This window comes from Mustela erminea, chromosome 1 (assembly GCF_009829155.1).
Source record: "Mustela erminea isolate mMusErm1 chromosome 1, mMusErm1.Pri, whole genome shotgun sequence".
NCBI lineage: Eukaryota > Metazoa > Chordata > Mammalia > Carnivora > Mustelidae > Mustela > Mustela erminea.
The window spans coordinates 140,173,113-140,191,104 of record NC_045614.1 but is presented as its reverse complement, the minus strand read 5'-3'; the positions used below and the strand labels follow the sequence as shown (position 1 = coordinate 140,191,104).

Genomic DNA, 17,992 nt, shown 5'->3' with positions numbered 1-17,992 from the left:
CCATTTCCTAAACCTTAGCCCCACGCAGAGTAAGAGGGTCATGAAAGAAATCTTTTCGTAGAATCAGATGTGTCACTTACGTTGTACATAGATGCCTAACCTATTTAAAATGTTTGACCCTAAAATATAACTTTAATAATTGAGGATGAAGTTCATTGAATCCATTCCCACTTAATATTGTTGCCTGTTTTGTACATTTCCTGGATAGTTCAAAAGCCTCAAAGAAAAAATAGAAGTATAGCTGGTCCTAATTTTTTGCAAATCCCCTGTTTGCTAACTCACCTACTGGCTAAAATTTATTTGTAACCCCAGAATCAATACTTGTGGTGATTTTGAGGTCATTTGCAGACCTGAGCAGTTGGTGAAAGATGTGAGTCATCTTCCACGTGTGTCCCCAACAAGGACTGTAAGCAAGGGTCCTTCTCTCGGTCTGTTTAGTGCCGTGTTTTTCGTATTTGTTGTGCTTTTTGTTGGTAATTTCCTGGTTTAAAATGGCTCCCAGACATAGTGGTGAAGGGCTGTTAGTGTTTCCAAGTACCAGAAAGATGTGTTATGCCTTACAAGGAAAAAAACCTGTGTTAGATAAGCTTTGTTCCATCATGAGTTATAGCGCTATCGGCTGTGAGTTCAGTATTAATAGCCAATGACATATATTAAATAACATGTCTTTCAATTAAATAAAAACACACATAAAATAAGATTATGTATTGATCAGTTGATGAAAATGCTGTATAATCCAAGGCTCTTAAGAACCTAACCCTGTATTTCCCCAAGACTCTCTACTTGCTAATTCAGTGTTGGTTGTGACTTTACAAACTGCATTAAATAAAAAGAATTGACCATATTCATAATTCCCACGAATTCATTCTCATGGAAAAGCATCTGTGATCTATTAAGTAGGAACCAACATTAAATAAGGTTAAGTCCATAATAAAGTTTCATAGCACAAAGCTTTATGTTATCCAGTTTATTTATTTGCTACTTGTGACAATTGTACTTATTTTAGATTTCCTTTATTTTACTGACGGTTTCCCCAGGAGCACCTGACACATGCAGAAATTTCTTTAAAACACACACACATTAAAAAGGAAAATAAAATAAAACACACACACAGGACCAGAAAACTAGCCTCTAGGGTATGTATATGTATAAACATTGAAATATTTCTTGTGCATAGTGCCAAAAATCCTGTTTTCAGTTAGCAAACTATTGATGTTGTTAGAAAGCAAGGTTTTGGGCACTGGGCAGCTCAGTCAGTTAAACGTCTGCCTTCTGCTCAGGTCATGTTCTCAGGGCCTGCTTCTCCATTTCCTTCTGCCCCTTCCTGCCCCGCCCCCCATGTGTGCATGGGCATGTTCTCGCTCTCTCTTAAATAAATAAATAAATAAATGAATAAATAAAATCTTTAAATTAAACAAAACAAAACAGGGTATATAGGTCGGAAAGGGGGACCATATGGCATGGACGCCACTGGCATCCAAAGGCAGACCAAGGATCTCCTCTTCTTGAGGTAACAGGTAGAGAAATTCCAGTGTAACTGGCATTTCATCATTTCTTTTTTTTTTTTAAGATTTTATTTATTTATTTGACAGACAGAGATCACAAGTAGGCAGAGAGGCAGGCAGAGAGAGAGAGAGGAGGAAGCAGACTCCCCCCTGAGCAGAGAGCCCGATGTGGGGCTTGATCCCAGGACTCTGAGATCATGACCTGAGCTGAAGGCAGAGGCTTTAACCCACTGAGCCACCCAGGTGCCCCCATTTCATCATTTCTAATCATGTCTGGCCACTGGTGGAGTGATTGTGCCCAGGTCTGTCACCTGAAAGGCCCAGGAGCGTCCTGAGATAAGCGAGAACTCATCCGTAGAGGAGTAAAGTCAAACTCAGCAGAAAGGTCCCTTAAACAAAGCCTTGTCCATCAGCAAAGAGAAATAGTTCTGAATGGAATGCAGGCTTTGCTAGTATAGTCTCCTCTAAGCCAGGCCTATCGGTCCTTGTGGTTCTTGGGAGCGGGCAACATGGAGGTAAAATATAAGTCAGCTATTTACCTGGAGGTACCAGGAGTCTCTTTGGGACTCCTCCAGGGCAATGACAGATGGAGGGCAGTTTCACAGAGCCCCTACACCCTGAGCTCCGTCAAGGATCTGGTCTGGGGTGAAAGGTCGTGCAGGCCAAAGGCAATAGAGTAGAGTGGAGGCCTGGAGGGCAGGGGTGGGCTTGTACACAGGAGACTCCTGTGTGGCTTCCTGCACTACTGGGCCAGGGATTTATAAGGGACTCAAGTGCACTTAGACAGAATAGGTTGTCATGATGGGAGCCCGTTCACACAGACTGGAAAAGCAAGCCGAGATATGCCTGGTTCATCCAAGTATGAGACCATCTTTACTTTCAGATGTTGGATTGGATACTGGATTGGATATTGAATCCAATTGGATATTGGATTCTCTTGTCCTCATTTTCCATGTGTCTCTGTTCTCTAATCTGATGATTTCCCCCTGGCTGCTTACTAGAACCACTCGGGAAGCCTTTAAAAAAATGCCTAGACCACCCAGATGATTCTGATTTAATTGATCAGGGTGAATCCTGGGCATTTGAATGCTGGTGACTCACATTAGATTAGCCAGGGTTGAAACGAACTGCTCTGAAACGTACATCCCGGAGAATTTTCACTCTCCAGAGTCCGGTGGATTATATGCAAACCTAAGTAAGGCAGGAGTCCTGCTACATGCCCACTTCAAGAAGATGTACAAATGGGCTCCACACCACTCGCCTATCTGCTTGCCCTCCTGTGAAGAATTCATCTGTTGTTGTTGTTGTTGTTGTTTTAGCCTCTTCCTTCTTCCTGGGTACTACAGACCCTCCCAGTCCTGATGCTTTCTCCTACCTTAGACCCAGGGCTAGGTGCTGGTGATAAGGCTGACATTAGGGAAAGAGGAAAGCCATGCTTACTGAGTGTCAGGGAGGGGAGGAAGTCGAGGGCAAGGGGGAAATAAAGGGCAACTGAGAAAGAGTGGAAAAGAAGAAAGGGAGAGAATGCAAATCACTGCTTCTCACACAGCCCCATCCCCAAAATATGGAGGGAAGTAGGTGGGGCACTCAGAGCGGTGGGAGCCTAAGTACAAGGCCTGGGGCTCCATCATTTACTGGCTTCTTGACCTTCGGGAAATTACTTAATCTTGTACAACTAAAAAGTGGTGAAACTCGGGGAGTCAAAACAGGTCTGCCTGATTTAAGGACCCCAAACATTTTCCCAGCTTGTACAGCATCTTCTAATCCATACCCACACAATGGACTCTTGGTAATGAATACAGTAATTAATAACTTCCCAGATGGTAGTTGAGCTGGTTTTAAAAATTCTATAGTCAAGGAAGTTGGGAGAATGTAACAAGAAGATTAGTTAGAAAAAAAAAAAATGGTGTGTCATATATTATCAGCCTAGAACATTTGGAATTGTCATTCATAAGAATAAGCTCATTATTAATAGAAGGATTACTTCTCTTGTCTTTATGTGACTATTTCTTAAATTAAAAATGCTTTTTTTTTTCTTATTGCAAAAGCAATGCATGTTCATCTAATACAAATTGGAAAATAAAGATAAGCAACTAAGACAAAATTAAACACATGCATAATCCGCCAACCCAGATATAACTGCTGCAAATGTCTTTTAGACTTTTCTGTGCTTTTATACAGACATCTGGTCAGCACCATTCCATGTACATACGTTTGCCTTTACTACTTCATTTTCTGTGTCTGATGAGGAAGGTGAATAATTTTATTTGTTTTTAAACCCCATTTGTTTACTCAGAAGTCAGAAACACACAGATAAGGAAACATCTGAAGAGCCCAGGTGTGGCTCTGGGGAGAGGCTGAGTAATTCAAAACAAAGTGCAAAATCTAGAAACAATTACAACCAGTTTGACAGTTGTGTGTCTGTTTCCTACAGCCCTTCTACCCACAGGTCTGCCGCTGACTTCAAAGAAAAGTCCAGCCCAGAGGAGGTCCGGAGGATACGGTGCAACTGAGAATCAAACCCACGATAAGAGATTAAAGGAAGCTTGATCAAAGCCCCGGCATAAAAGTGCTAGCCCATGACTTGCCTTGGCCCACGGCCCCCCAAATATTCGCCAGAACAGAGAGCGTTCTTTGAAGTGATTGGAAGCGCCCATGCCCAGATGAGCTCTCTGGTCAAAGGGAGATTTAAAAAGTGCCACAGGAAGGAGTTGGCAAAGTTGCCCCTTCCTACCTCTGGCCTGCACCAGCCCTCACAAGTTGTCGGAACGCTGCTTCTTTGGTTTGTTTTCCAGATATGAGTCGTTTCATTGGGTGTCAAGGACGAATTCCCCCTAAGCGGGGAAGGAGCACTTGTTTTCCCTTGTGGAGACGGGAGATTGTGTAGAGGCTTTTCGTAGGGCAGCGGGTCAGGCTCAGGAGCCCAGGGAAGCCACGGCTCTTCCTATTAAACACCTTCAAGGTGTTTAAAAGAGCGTGAGGTATTTCCAAACAGGCAGGAAGACTTGCCCGTTGCTGTCCGTGTTCATGGGGTTCGCTCAGTACGCGTTCACGGCTCTCCTGCCCTCTTCCAGTTCGTTGCTCCTGGAGGTGTTAGGATACAAACCAGCCATTTCCCTGGCGGGGAAGAGATGGAAGCGCTCGCAATATGGCACTTGCCTCCCCAACATTCAGTTTAAATACTTAAAGGTATTTTAAAAGATAAGAGTTACATAAAATTGCTAAAAATGTATGCTTAGAACATACTTCTTTCAGGCTCCAGTTTTCTGGTGTTTTTTCCCTTTTTAACAGGGTAATTCGCCCAGTGTTTAGGGCCTTTATTTTCACTTCCCCTGTTGTCATCTCTTCATTTCCTTCAACGTTTAAGGGAATTACTTTTTCTACCTTTTTAACGTCAATTTTCTAATCTCTACTTGACGTTTCAGGTGAGAGTTTTTTTTATCGACAGGTCTTGACTGAATGCGACCTGAAGCTCTGTGAGAGACCTGGAAAGTGCTTTCCCTTCTTTCCCAGAACCACACAGTCTAGGGGGGGGGATCGTGGTTTTTCGGACAGCAAAAATGAGTACTATGGCAGCTGATACAGATTTTGTAAGGACAGTCCTTGGTGAGGAAGGACAGTTTGAACTGAGCCTTGAAAACGCCTCAAATCTCTAAACATGAAAAAATGAAAAAGGATGTTTTAATAGGGGTGGAAGCACCATGGTCAAAGTTACAAAAGCCGAAAACTGTAAGGTGTTCACAGCAGAAACCGAACAGGGTCATTTAATTGGGGCAGGTGGCGCGTGTGAGGAAGTGGGGAGAGAGACGCCTCACTGGACGGGTCAGAGTGACAATATGCTGTGGGATCTGGATTTTTTTCTTTTATAAAATTTCTCTGAGTCATTTATTCCATCTGTGATTATGCTTGTTTTCTTTTTATTCATGTGTAATTAACATACAGTGTTACATTAGTTTCAGGTGTGGATTTTATTATATATTTGTATATATTTATATGTTTCTCTGGATTTTATTATAAATGCAGACAGGACATATTGAAAACCTCAGAGTGGAAATGGCATGCGAAAATCTTACAGCAATAATCGGACTGGCACACAGGATGGATTGGAGTGAGGAGAGGCCTGGGGCTGTAACTTGGTTGAAAGGGCCTGGGCAGAGCCTAAGAGAAGGAGGGCCAGAAACAGTGGACATTGATTGCAAGGATGGGGCGGACTGGAGGCCATGAGATGAGAACTGGTCTGACCCGCAGGGGCAGAGGAAGAGGTGTGTAGGAGGAGGGAGCGGGGCTCACAGTGACTCAGTAGGGTGGTCACACACAACCATTTGTGCACGCCTTTTATGAGGTGCCAGGTGATGGGAATACAAAGAGGCTAAGTTCATCAACTTGGTCAGGAAGACGGAGTAGGTGTCCACAGTGAGAAACCTCATCTGAGCACTCAGGACTGAGTGAGGCCATGAGCTCTCAGGAGTCCTGAGAGAGAAATAATCCCTCAAGTGTGGAGTCATTGGGAACTCTGGGAAAAGATGGGACATACGCTGAACCCTGAATAGTGGGTGGCGTTTGGGAAGAAAGGGAAGAGAGTTAGAGGGGGGCAGAGCGGGAGAAACAGCAGCACCAGGTGGAGAAACACAGGAGTGTTTGTGGCACACGCAGCAAGCCTGTCTGGCTGGAGCAGAGAGTTTGTGTGAAAACACAGAGAGTGGGGAGGAAAAGAGAGAAGGCGGAGAGAGACTTTTGATGAGTCTCTGAAAGATTTAGAGGCCAACTTAAAGAGTTTCGTAATTTAACCTGGACAGTGTCAAGCCACTGACATTTTCCAGTGAGAGAGTGACTAGTGAAAGTGTTATTTGGGGAAGTTTCATCTGTGAAGGGCGTGGGGAATATATTCAAGAAGGGACAGGGTACTAGCACCCTGAGTAGTTGGGGGACTTGAGTGAAAATAGAAACTGATCATGGCAAGAGTACAGAAAAGAGGCAGAGGGGTTATCAGAAGGCTAAAGGGCAGGGGGTAAAAACAGAGTTTTACCCAAGGCTCCAGCCTGGGAGGCCACGAAGGGGGTCATGTTGTACAGCAGAGCACAGAAGTCCAGGAGAGGACTGGTCTGGAGATGACCCAGGGCTTGGCATCAGAGACATGGAGCCCGAAGGGGCCGCCAAGCAAACACACCCAGAAGGTGGTGAGAACGGGAGCGGGCTGGGCTTGACGTTCAGCTGGAAGATAAACTGAACCATTCCCAGTTGGAAAGAATCCACACACCTCAGCGATTGTTGGAGGTTTTTAATTAATTAATTAATTTCTTCAGAAAGCGCAGTATTTTCAAAAGCTCCTTGGAGAACTTAACACTCTCTCGATACCACTGTGTTCTCAATTGCTCTTTTGTTTTCACCACAGAACAGTTCAACTTGTAGGAGAAGGAACGTGGGGAGGACCGTGGGAAGGTTTTCTCACTATTCAGGTGTTAGAAACTGTGGGCGTTGTACGTAATACCCTCCTCAAGCCGTAATTTGTATTTTATACATCCTTCTAACTGGGGCACCCAGCACAGTCAGTGTTTTGCACACTGTTGATCCTCCCTGTTGGCTCATTTGCATTTTCATCGAGGTTCTCTAGGATGAAAGAGTGGACATAAGAAAAGCTAACAAGCTTAGTTAAAAACCAATTTTATAATGACAGACTCTACATAAACAAATGCAAATCAGATGTCAAATTTGAATTGCAAAAATTTTGTAAGCAAGGTCCAAGAAGTAATAACGGCAGATTTACCTCCTCCCTAAAATGATGAAATCCATGAGCAGTCCCACATGGACACCTGACTCCTGCTCTCGGAGTTGTGCCTTCGAGCCCCACGTGGAGTGTTGGTATTACTTAAAAGCAAAAAAACAATCCCACAGCCCTTGGAGTCTCAGAGACATAGAAACCTGAGGAGTAGAGGCAACAGCTTCAGTTATTAGCGTGATTGGGAGGGAGACAAACCATAAGTGACTCTTAATCTCACAAAACAAACTGAGGGTTGCTGGGGGGAGGGGGTTTGGGAGAAGGGGGTGGGATTATGGACATTGGGGAGGGTATGTGCTTTGGTGAGTGCTGTGAAGTGTGTAAACCTGGTGATTCACAGACCTGTACCCCCTGGGGATAAAAATATATGTTTATAAAAAATAAAAAATTTAAAAAAAAAAAAAAAAGGAAAAAAAATATTCTAATCAACAACAAAAAAAAAGAACCACCTTGTGTCAGCCCCAGGCTTGAGTTGGATAAGGCAGACGGGTATTCTTTTTTTCATCTGAGATAGGAACTAGCAAGAACATCAGTTATTTGGAGCTGGGGGTGAGATGTAGGACGGGAGGACCGAGACCTCTCAGAAAGAAACCCAAGCAGCTATAATAAAGGAAAAGAGGACTCCACGTAGATAGTCACCATTCCTCTTCAAGTGACAGTTACCTAAGTAAGAAAAAGGATCATCAGTCCAGTTGACTTGATGATGAAGGAGAAACAACAGGGCTCTTATTCCCCTTTCCAAAACACTTAAGAAATACACCCTTCATTTTATCTCGTTCTTTCTCTGGTCTTCCAGCCGCTCGACTGATCCAGAACATGGATGCCACTGCTGAGCCTTGTACAGACTTTTTTAAATATGCCTGTGGAGGCTGGTTGAAACGCAACGTCATTCCTGAGACCAGCTCCCGTTACAGTAACTTTGACATTTTAAGAGATGAACTAGAAGTCGTTTGAAAGGTTAGTGGAGTTTGTGTCTATGCATCAAAGATTTCTCTCTTAATATATCCATATTTTAAAGCTACGGCTCTTAGCCATTACAGAGAATGTCACAGAAGATTAAAGTCGATAATCCCTCCAAGTTTTGTGGCTCACCACTAAGTCGCTCTGAGGGTGGTAACACTGAAATGGATATGTTGGCAGCTCCACATTCCTGTTTTCATGTGTGGGTACGCGTACGATGAAGCTCTGTCATCCCTAGAGATGGTATCTTACGCCATTTCACATTCTAAGAAGTAGATTGCCACTAAACGCCATCTCCATTGTTTTTCCATGCTGGCTCTGGCTGAAGTCAATATTGAATCATTACTGTGTTGAACTACTGTGTTTGCATCCCAGAGTAGGTATATTTATTCTAACCCAGCTAAGACCTTCTCCCCAGTAAGCTGAGGAAGTCTCATCTGGTCTTCTGCTCTCCTCCATCTCCTGTTCCCCTCTTCTAGACATTACTCCATAGAAACACAATTCTTGCTATTTTCAAACATCCAAACAAGTAGAATAATTCAGTCAGTTTATTTGGAGCATGAGCAGTACAATCACACAAAGATAATTATTTCCAGCCATCAGGAAGACTATTGTATTAAATTCCATATTCCTCTGTATTATTATTTCTTTTTAATCTCAATTTCAAAAAAAGTAACTTATGTATGGCAGAGCAGTACACATCACTGTTCACAAAAAAAGATAATCTCATCAAAAAGACTTTCATCTAACTTGGCTAATGAAATCACTCCCAGTTTCTGCACTAGGAATAATGATTTGGTAAGGGGTTTAGCTTTTCCTATAGGGGTTTAGAATGGGGAAGGAGGGGAACATACACAAAAGCAAGCTTCTTTCCTGTACCTTTGCACTGCAAATGTTAATTACAGCTGCAAATGAGCAATTATGTTAATGTGGTTTATTAAATGCTCTATTTTCAGATGTTCTTCAGGAACCCAAACCTGAAGATATAGTAGCAGTACAGAAAGCAAAAACATTGTACAGATCTTGTATAAATGAATGTAAGTGCTCTCCATTTTATCACCTTAACAGTGTGCCCCCCAAATGCAGAAGATTTCATAATGAATTTATTTTCATTGTTTTCAAAAGCTGCCATTGATAATAGAGGCGGAAAACCTCTACTCAGTCTGTTACCAGATATATATGATTGGCCGGTAGCAACAGAAAACTGGGAACAAACATATGGTAAAGCAATTTTCCTTCTTTTTTAAAAAATAATTTCCATGTCAAATCTGTGTTATTATAGTGTCATATTAATGCACTAAAGCTTCTAAAATATACTTCACCTTTCATTGCTTTAGGTACTTCTTGGACAGCTGAGAAAGCTATTGCACAACTAAATTCTAAATATGGGAAAAAAGTCATTCTTAATTTTTTTGTTGGCACTGATGATAAGAACTCTGTGAACCACATAATTCATGTAAGTTTGTGTGGCAGACAGCCAAAGTTATCTCTAAATTGTAACAAAACATCTACATACATTGTTACTGATATTTAGGAATAATGAATATTCTCATTTGATCTGCATGAACATGATAGTAATAAATTCGTGCTCTGTCCCAGTACCTGGATTCCCAATTTTGAAAGTATTTTCTCAATGCTGTGTTTCAGACATTCATCTCTCCCTTCTGCTACTGTAGGTCTAGACACTGCTTTCTTCATAAAATAAAGAGATGAAAGGGGCTCCTACTTAGAAAAAACATCCAATTTCTCTGTGTTCACGAAAGGAGCATAGTTTGGTTTACATAAGTAATGCAAGTCTAGAAACCAAAAATTTCTAATTGCTTCCAAAAAGAACATAGAAAAAAGTTTTTGAATACAATTTTAGTTGTTACTAAAGAGTATCTGAACTTTCTTTCGGTGAAGGTAAATAAAATATTCTTTTAAAATGGATTTATTAAATTTTTTTTCTCATGTAAGCCATTCATTTACATTTACTTAAGGTACCACCCAAGATGAAATTAATGCTTAATGAGCATGTTTGGAATGGACTGGAACATTTACAGAATTTTTATTTTATTTCCTTTAAAAGAAAGTACCCCAAAGTTGCAAGTATGAAAAGATTCATATTTATGTCACTATTGCATAAATCTTTATGACCATTTTTACCAAAATCATAAAAGGGATTGAACGCAACTCTCTTCTATGGTGAACCCCTTTCTCCTTCCAGAATTCACTCCTTTGACTCTTAAGTGCCAGCCAGCATCCCCCAAGATCACCATGAAGAGATTCTCTAGGGGGAGTTTGTAGTTTGGAAAAGGGGCTGAGCCCTCTCTGTGGAAAGAATCTTCTAGTTCTTTCCATACCAATCCTCTGAGTTCTGTTTCTTTCGTATTGTCCTGGGCTCTTTCAGCTGCTGGCTTCCTCACTCTAATCCATCCATGCTCTCACTTGCCCCGCCGTCATCTAACCATGTAGTGCTTCGGAAGCAATCCCACAGAACTGCGAGTGTGTTCCAGTGGCTCTTACTGGAGAACAGTGGACCAGGCACACCAGAGACGAGCCTTGTTTTCTCTTCCACACACAGAGCTGCCCGGATTTGAGCAGAGCAGGAGAGAACTGAGGAGGAGTCTCCTCTATCCTCCTAGGGTGGGGAGTGTCAAAAAAAAAGAAATCTCTGGCAAGATTTCCCCTAGCCAAACCGTTCTAGGGGGGTTACTATAGAGGTTTCCACTCTTTGTTTTTTTTCCATCCCCATTAAGGGTGAGAGTAGAAGAGAATGTCCCCCAGGAGAGCATATTAGGATCTCAGGAAGCCAAATGTCCTGTAAGTCTGTGATTTAGAAATTGCAAGTCCTAAATTGTAACATTTTTTTGTCCACCTGCCCCATCCGTTTTACATTAAAAAAAAATCCTTCCCGATGTATTTTCATTCAAGTTTTCTTTGGTTTTCCTCAAATACCTGCAGCATGATCTTATAGATGACCTAACTGTCCATCAGAGTAACACGTCCAGGTGGTGTGGAAACCATTGCCTAATTTGCAGTCACTCACTGTCTGATTATTACCCCTATAAGCCGCAAGAACACTAGGATCTTGTTCATACATAGATAGACATGCTTATGTTGTCCCAACTGTCCGACATCAACTGAACGGCTTATTTTCTTCCTTGTCTATTTTTTATAGATTGACCAGCCTCGACTTGGCCTCCCCTCCAGAGACTACTATGAGTGCACTGGGATATATGAAGAGGTAAACAAACAAACACAGAAAACTACAGGAACAATTGGTGTAAACTTACAAATAATACAAAGACTTAAGGGCAGATGGGAACTTCACCCTCTGTGTTCCTCACTCCGAACAGACAATAGTACACACAATAGCAAGCTTCCTTTGACTGAATGAATATTCTCAGCAGACTGAATGAACGTCTCTTGAGAAATAAGGAAACTTGCAATTCCAGATTTGTGTCTCGATTCTTGCTATTGAAGTCAGATGACCCATTTTGAAAAGTGAATTTTAAGTGTTTCATTTCCTCTATAAATTGAGTTGTTTGAGAATTGAGCAGATGAATCATGATCTAGGGCAGTGCCAAGCCAGGATCGGGGAGTGGTCCGTGGTGAGACACATTTTGCAACTGAGTACCCGTTCAGATCTCTTGGATGGGATTTTTAGGGAACTGCTTAGATTGGTCGCTTTGGGTTCAGACAAAACCTTCGCAGCTTTCTGACTCTAATGCTGGTCAGTGAGTCAAGGGGCTTCCTACACCACAGAAACCTGCTGGACACCTGGGGTATTTCATATTGTCTCCGAGCCTTGCTGTGCTCCCACTACACCCGTGTGTGCCTATGCTTACTGGTGTAAAAAACAACACAAGATACACTCAGCTATGTGATGCATTATCAGATACTTGGGAAAGATCTTAGTTCTCTAAAGGTTTTCCTTGTGATTATTTTGTATCTCAGAGGTAAGGTTAAGTCTGTATTTGATGATCCTGATAGGTTACAATATATGGGTTATGTCTGAACTTACCGCTTAACGAAAACAATTAGCTAAATATGTTTACGCCAAAATTTAGTTTGCCTTATTATTAAGTTCAAGTGGCAGGGACTAAATTCACTGTAAAGTTTCTTCTTGAGTGGCTAACCAACACTGAAATGAAGAAGAAGGTGTATTATAAAAGGCCACAATTAGTAGCACAGACAGTCAACGGGAGGTGGGGTGTTAGAGTTTATGATAATCTAGTTACTGTGTGGGTTGCAGCTATTATAGGCTTTTCAAGCTACTTCCTATTCCAGAGTTGAGGGTGATTGAGAAATTTTTGACTCATTATATTACATTGTCATCATCATCAACTGGAATGTTTTTCGTATTTAAGATTGTGCCCTAAAAACATTCAGATTTTTCCAGTCCTAAAAATAGATTTTTTTGGTACTTTAACTCTGATACCAGTGTGATAAAGTTTCCTACTTCCACGCACCCCCCCAAAGAAACAAGCTCTCTTGAGATGAGGGATGTCTTTGTGCATTTTATTTATTATAAGATTTTATTTATTTATTTGACAGAGAGAGAGTGAGCACAAGCAGAAGGAGCAACAAAGAGAGAGGGAGAAGCAGACTCCCTGCTGAGCAGGGAGCCTGATGTGGGCCTCCATCCCAGGACTCTGGGATCATGACCTGAGTCGAAGGCAGAGGCTTAACTGACTGAGTCACCCAGGTGCTCCTGTCTTTATGCATTTTAAATTCAGTGCTATCTCATCGTCTAGAACAGGTCACACACTGGCCATCAGAGGTTTGAGTCTATATAGAGGCATTTTTATATAACCTGAAGTTTTGTTGCAATTTTTTCTTTTTAAAGTTTTTATTTATTTATTTGGTCAGAGAGAGAGTGCAAAAGCAGGGGGAGCGGCTGGCAGAGGAAGAAGCAGGGTCCCTGCTGAGCAGAGAGCCAGATGTGAGGCTAGATCCCAGGACCTTGGCATCATGATCTGAGCTGAAGGCAGATGCTTAACCGGCTGAGCCACCCAGGCATCCCTCTTTGTGTTTTTAAATTTTGGATTAGTTGCCAGTTTTTTTTAAACTTAAATGATTTTGCTTGATAAATTAGTAAGAATGGAAACCCTCGGCCTGCATTCCCATGTAGCAGCAGTTGGACTGGGCTGTTTGTGTCTTGCCACTGGGCATTTGTTCTCCAGATTTAAGAAGTCTTTATTTAGATGACCACTAACTTGTATTGCCTTCCTGGTCCCTGTATGCCCTTCAGTTTGTAAGTTAGTTGGGTTCTGGCCAACCTACGGTAACAGAGACCTAAAAATAGTGAAGCTGCAACCAGAGAGAAGCTTATTTCTGTCTCCTATAGTACAGTAGGAGGCAGGCAGTCAGGTGGGGAAGGAAGCTCTGCTCCATGAGATGGCTGGGCCACAGCTTCCTTGACCATCTTATTGCTCGAACCTCGACCTCTTCTCGTGTTTGATAGTCGTCTACTTGTGCAGAGTTGGTTCACCAATGCTATGCTCACATTTCATGCCACAGGAAAGAGAAGAGATTTCTCTTTGTGTAAGTGATGCAGAAGTGCATGCATTCCATTGCTTAGCACACTGTCATGTGGCTACAACTAAGTGCCAAGGAGGCTGGGAAATGTACTCTTCAGCTGGGAAGCCCTGTATGTGCCTCTTTAAAATTTGGTCGACGAGGAGCCAAGTTCTGTTACTAAAAGGCAGAAGGGGATCTTGGGCATCAAAGGCATTTAGCAGTCCTGCCACTGTTTGCATCTGCTGGGCCAGGAGATACTATAGTATCTATAGTCAAACAACACATTGGTGATCAAACCTGGAATGAGTCATAAAAATTTATGAAGTTCATGGGAGAGAAATCTGAGGCTCCGAGGTTTGCCCTAGAACACTCAGAAAAACAGTAGTAGAACCAGAGCTAGAACTTTGGTCCCTGTCTATAGCTCCTTCCATTATGTCATTCCAACTTTGTAAATAGTAATTTATGCTGGTAGGGTTCTTTAAATGAGCAAGTGGTAGAGAAAACCCAGCAGCACTGGCATTTACAGCCTGGAAGTCATCGGTTCAAATGAGGTGCCCTTTGATGATCTGGACTAGGCTCATAAACACATAGCATGCTTCCTGCCTTGTCCTGCTTCCATAAATAGGGCTATTGGTCACTGTGCCCATTCCTGCTAACCTCAGTCCCCGGAATACTTCTCAACTCGGTGCTCCAGCTCAAGCAACCAGTTGAGGGAAGTTGGCATATTAGGATAAACTCTGTCATCCTGGAAATGGGTAATTACTAGAATATTTTTGGACCCTCCCCTTCCTTTAAAATCTGATATTTTAAAATATCAGCCTGGTTAGTTCAGTGGGTTCAGTCTCTGCCTTTGGCTCAGGTCATGATCTCAGGGTCCTGGGATCGAGCACCCTGTCGGTGGGGGTGGGGGTGGGGGGGATCTCTGATCAGCAGGGAGCCTGCTCCCCCCCACACCTGCCTCTTTGCCTACTTGTGATCTCTTTCTCTCTCTCTCTCTCTGTCAAATAAATAAATAAAATATATATTTTTTAAAAATCTGATATTTGGGGAAGAGGGTTGCAGGGAGAGGGGGGAGAGTATGTGTGGCCATGGAAGAAATTCCACTTTTTTCCTTATTGCCCCCATGATGTTTGCTCCTGTCTCCCAGTCACTTCCACCCATCATCCCTCACTTAGATTCTGTTCTGCATCCCTAGCCAGCTATCAGGTATAGTTCTCACACTATCTTGCTATCTTTGAAAAAAGTCAGCCCCCGTAAGGACTTTTTTCTCAGGGCTGTATTGCTTCATGAAAAAAAAAATGGTGAAAAGGATAGGCTAACGAGATAACTTCTAGTGGGAAAGTCATAAAGCTGGAAGAAGTCTTAATATCATTGTATCAGTGTATCACTGGTCTGCATTGATTTTCTCCCTTACAGGCTTTTATATATGCTGTTTCCCTTTGCCTGGAACATTCCATACACTTCTACCGCTTGCTCAGCCCCCTTCCTTTCTCCTCACCTTTTAAATTGACATTTAAACTGTACTTACTTATGAAGGCCTTCCCTGAAACTTCCAAGTAGAGGAAGATACCTTGATGTTCCCGTACTACAGGGGTTTCTGGATACTTCTTTATTTAAAGTTATTTTTTGCCCCTGGGAAATTGTAAAAGTAATGAAAAGTAGCATGTCTTGATTATTCTTTGCTTTATTTCCAGTATCCAGGTCAGATTCTGACCCTTAAGAATTATCGAGTGACTACTAAACGAATCAGGGGATGAAAATGGGATGAACAGTTGAAGGGGAACATGGCAGGGAAGAGAGGAAAGAAAAGGAAGCTAGAAGCACCCAATCCTTCGAGGTCTTGCCTAGTTCTTCACCTTGATTTGGGGGCAGGTGTGAGCTCTAGAACATCAGTAGCTGAGGGACTTTTTTTTCTTTTTTTTTTATTTTAAAATTTTTTATTTTTTATAAACATATATTTTTATCCCCAGGGGTACAGGTCCGTGAATCGCGGGGTCCACACACCCCACAGCACTCACCAAAGCATACACCCCCCCCCCAATGTCCATAACCCCAACCCCCTTCTCCCAAGTCCCCTCCCCCCAGTAATCCTCAGTTTGTTTTGTGAGATTGAGTCACTTATGGTTTGTCTCCCTCCCAATCCCATCTTGTTTCATTTATTCTTCTCCTACCCACTTAAGGGACTGTATTTTCTAAGCAAGCGTCTTACACACATCTCATAAACCGTGCATCCCTTTTCCTCAAGTTCTCCATTTTTACTCTCCAGTTCTTTCTCTGCTACATTCAGCTTGCCTGAGATATGTTCACACACTTTGTGGGTCCCGTATTTTTGCAGACCACGTCATTTTAGTGGCATAACTTTATTGGGCAATAATTTATTTTGGCAATTTATTTTATTGGCAATAATAATTTGAGGATTAATATGAGGTGACCAAACTTTTACCAAGAAAGGTGTTGCATTTTTGACTAGAGAGCCTGGCTTCTTTGCCTGTGCCTCTAGCCAATGATTTTCAAACTCTACTGTGGAGTCTGGCTCTGCAGATACGCTTCAGGGGCTGGGGATGAGGGAGGGTCACACCCCTTCTGGTCAAAAGGACCCTAGTCATAGATTTTGATCAAATCATTACCTAAGCCCATTTCCTCAGGTCCTCCTTGACCCCTCTTTCAGGGATATCCAGATCCTTCAGGGCATCTGCCTCCATACGAAGCCAAACTTATTATGAACAATGGAAACAGGACGATTACTAAGAAAGCCCATCCATTCTGTCTCATAGAAGCATGGGTTTTTTTGATTTTTGTTTTTTGTTTTTTTCATGTTTTTGGTGTTTTTTGCTTGTTTGGTTTTGTCTTTTGTTTTTTTGGTTAGTTGTTCTTGTTTTTGTTTTGTTTTTCTTGCTTTTGATACCCTCCAAATGGACTTTTTGTTTTGTGATAATTATGTGGCATTGTAAACAGTAAAATGCCTTGTCTTTTTTACACAACTGAGTAATGAAAATAGATGATACATTTTTATTCTCAAGAACTATTTCTTACCTTCTTCCTCAAAGACAAAACCTATTTTTCTCTTGTTAAAAGACCTTCCTGCCTTTCAAACTTACTGTGTGCTTTAATTCTGACAGTTTTAAGTGTTATATCTTGAAAAATGCATATTGTATTTCTCTGGTTGTTTTAAACTTTTAAACACCTCTGTTCCTTTTCATTTTCTGTACTTTCCCTCTCACTTAAAGAGAGAATGTGCTCTCAGGCAATAGAAACCAGAGATATATATTCTTTTATTTTTTACATGACAGGATCATATGTTTTCTTTCTTTCTTTTATTATTATTATTTTTTTTTATTAATTTTTTATTTTTTATAAACATATATTTTTATCCCCAGGGGTACAGGTCTGTGAATCACCAGGTTTACACACTTCACAGCACTCACCAAAGCACATACCCTCCCCAATGTCCATAATCCCACCCCCTTCTCCCAAACCCCCTCCCCCCAGCAACCCTCAGTTTGTTTTGTGAGATTAAGAGTCACTTATGGTTTGTCTCCCTCCCAATCCCATCTTGTTTCATTTATTCTTCTCCTACCCACTTAAGCCCCCATGTTGCATCACCACTTCCTCATATCAGGGAGATCATATGATAGTTCGTATCATGCTTAGCGAAATAAGTCAAGCAGAGAAAGACAACTATCTTATTTTTTTTTTTAAGATTTATTTATTTATTTGAGAGAGAAAGAGAAAGCAGAGGGGAGGAACAAAGGGAAAGAGAAACTCAAGCAGAGTCAGCACTGAGCACAGAGCCTGACACAGGGCTCAGTCTCATGACCTTGAGATCATGACCTGAGCCAAAACCAAGAGTCAGATGCTTAACTGACTGCACTACTCAGGGACCCCAGGATCCTGTATTTTCTTAATAATTAAGGTTACTCATGCACAGACTTGAAGAGCTAAATGGGACATTAGAGGATTTAGTCCAAATCTTTATCTTAGAAATGAGGAAACAGAGACCCAAAGAAGTAAAATGACTTGCTTAAACTCACAGATTAAAAGATCCATGTGTTGGGCACCTGGGTGGCTCAGTGGGTTAAGCCTCTGCCTTCAGCTCAGGTCATGATCTCAGGGTCCTGGGATCGAGCCCCACATCGGGCTCTCTGCTCAGCAGGGAGCCTGCTTCCTCCTCTCTCTGCCTGCTGCTCTGCCTACTTGTGATCTCTCTCTCTCTGTTAAATAAATAAATAAAATCTTAAAAAAAAAT

At 41.9% G+C, this 17,992-nt stretch overlaps 1 protein-coding gene across 1 annotated transcript in view; it reads left to right on the top strand.

Annotated features, from left to right (window-relative positions):
• The first annotated feature begins 1,460 nt into the window (after nucleotides 1-1,460).
• MME (membrane metalloendopeptidase) overlaps nucleotides 1,461-17,992 on the top strand; it is a 73,511-nt gene continuing 56,979 nt past the window's right edge. Inside the window, exons 1-6 of the mRNA XM_032343459.1 lie at nucleotides 1,461-1,510; nucleotides 8,225-8,238; nucleotides 9,198-9,278; nucleotides 9,367-9,462; nucleotides 9,579-9,697; nucleotides 11,402-11,467. Coding sequence (XP_032199350.1) covers nucleotides 1,461-1,510; nucleotides 8,225-8,238; nucleotides 9,198-9,278; nucleotides 9,367-9,462; nucleotides 9,579-9,697; nucleotides 11,402-11,467 — 426 coding nt within the window. The remainder of the gene's footprint in view (nucleotides 1,511-8,224; nucleotides 8,239-9,197; nucleotides 9,279-9,366; nucleotides 9,463-9,578; nucleotides 9,698-11,401; nucleotides 11,468-17,992) is intronic.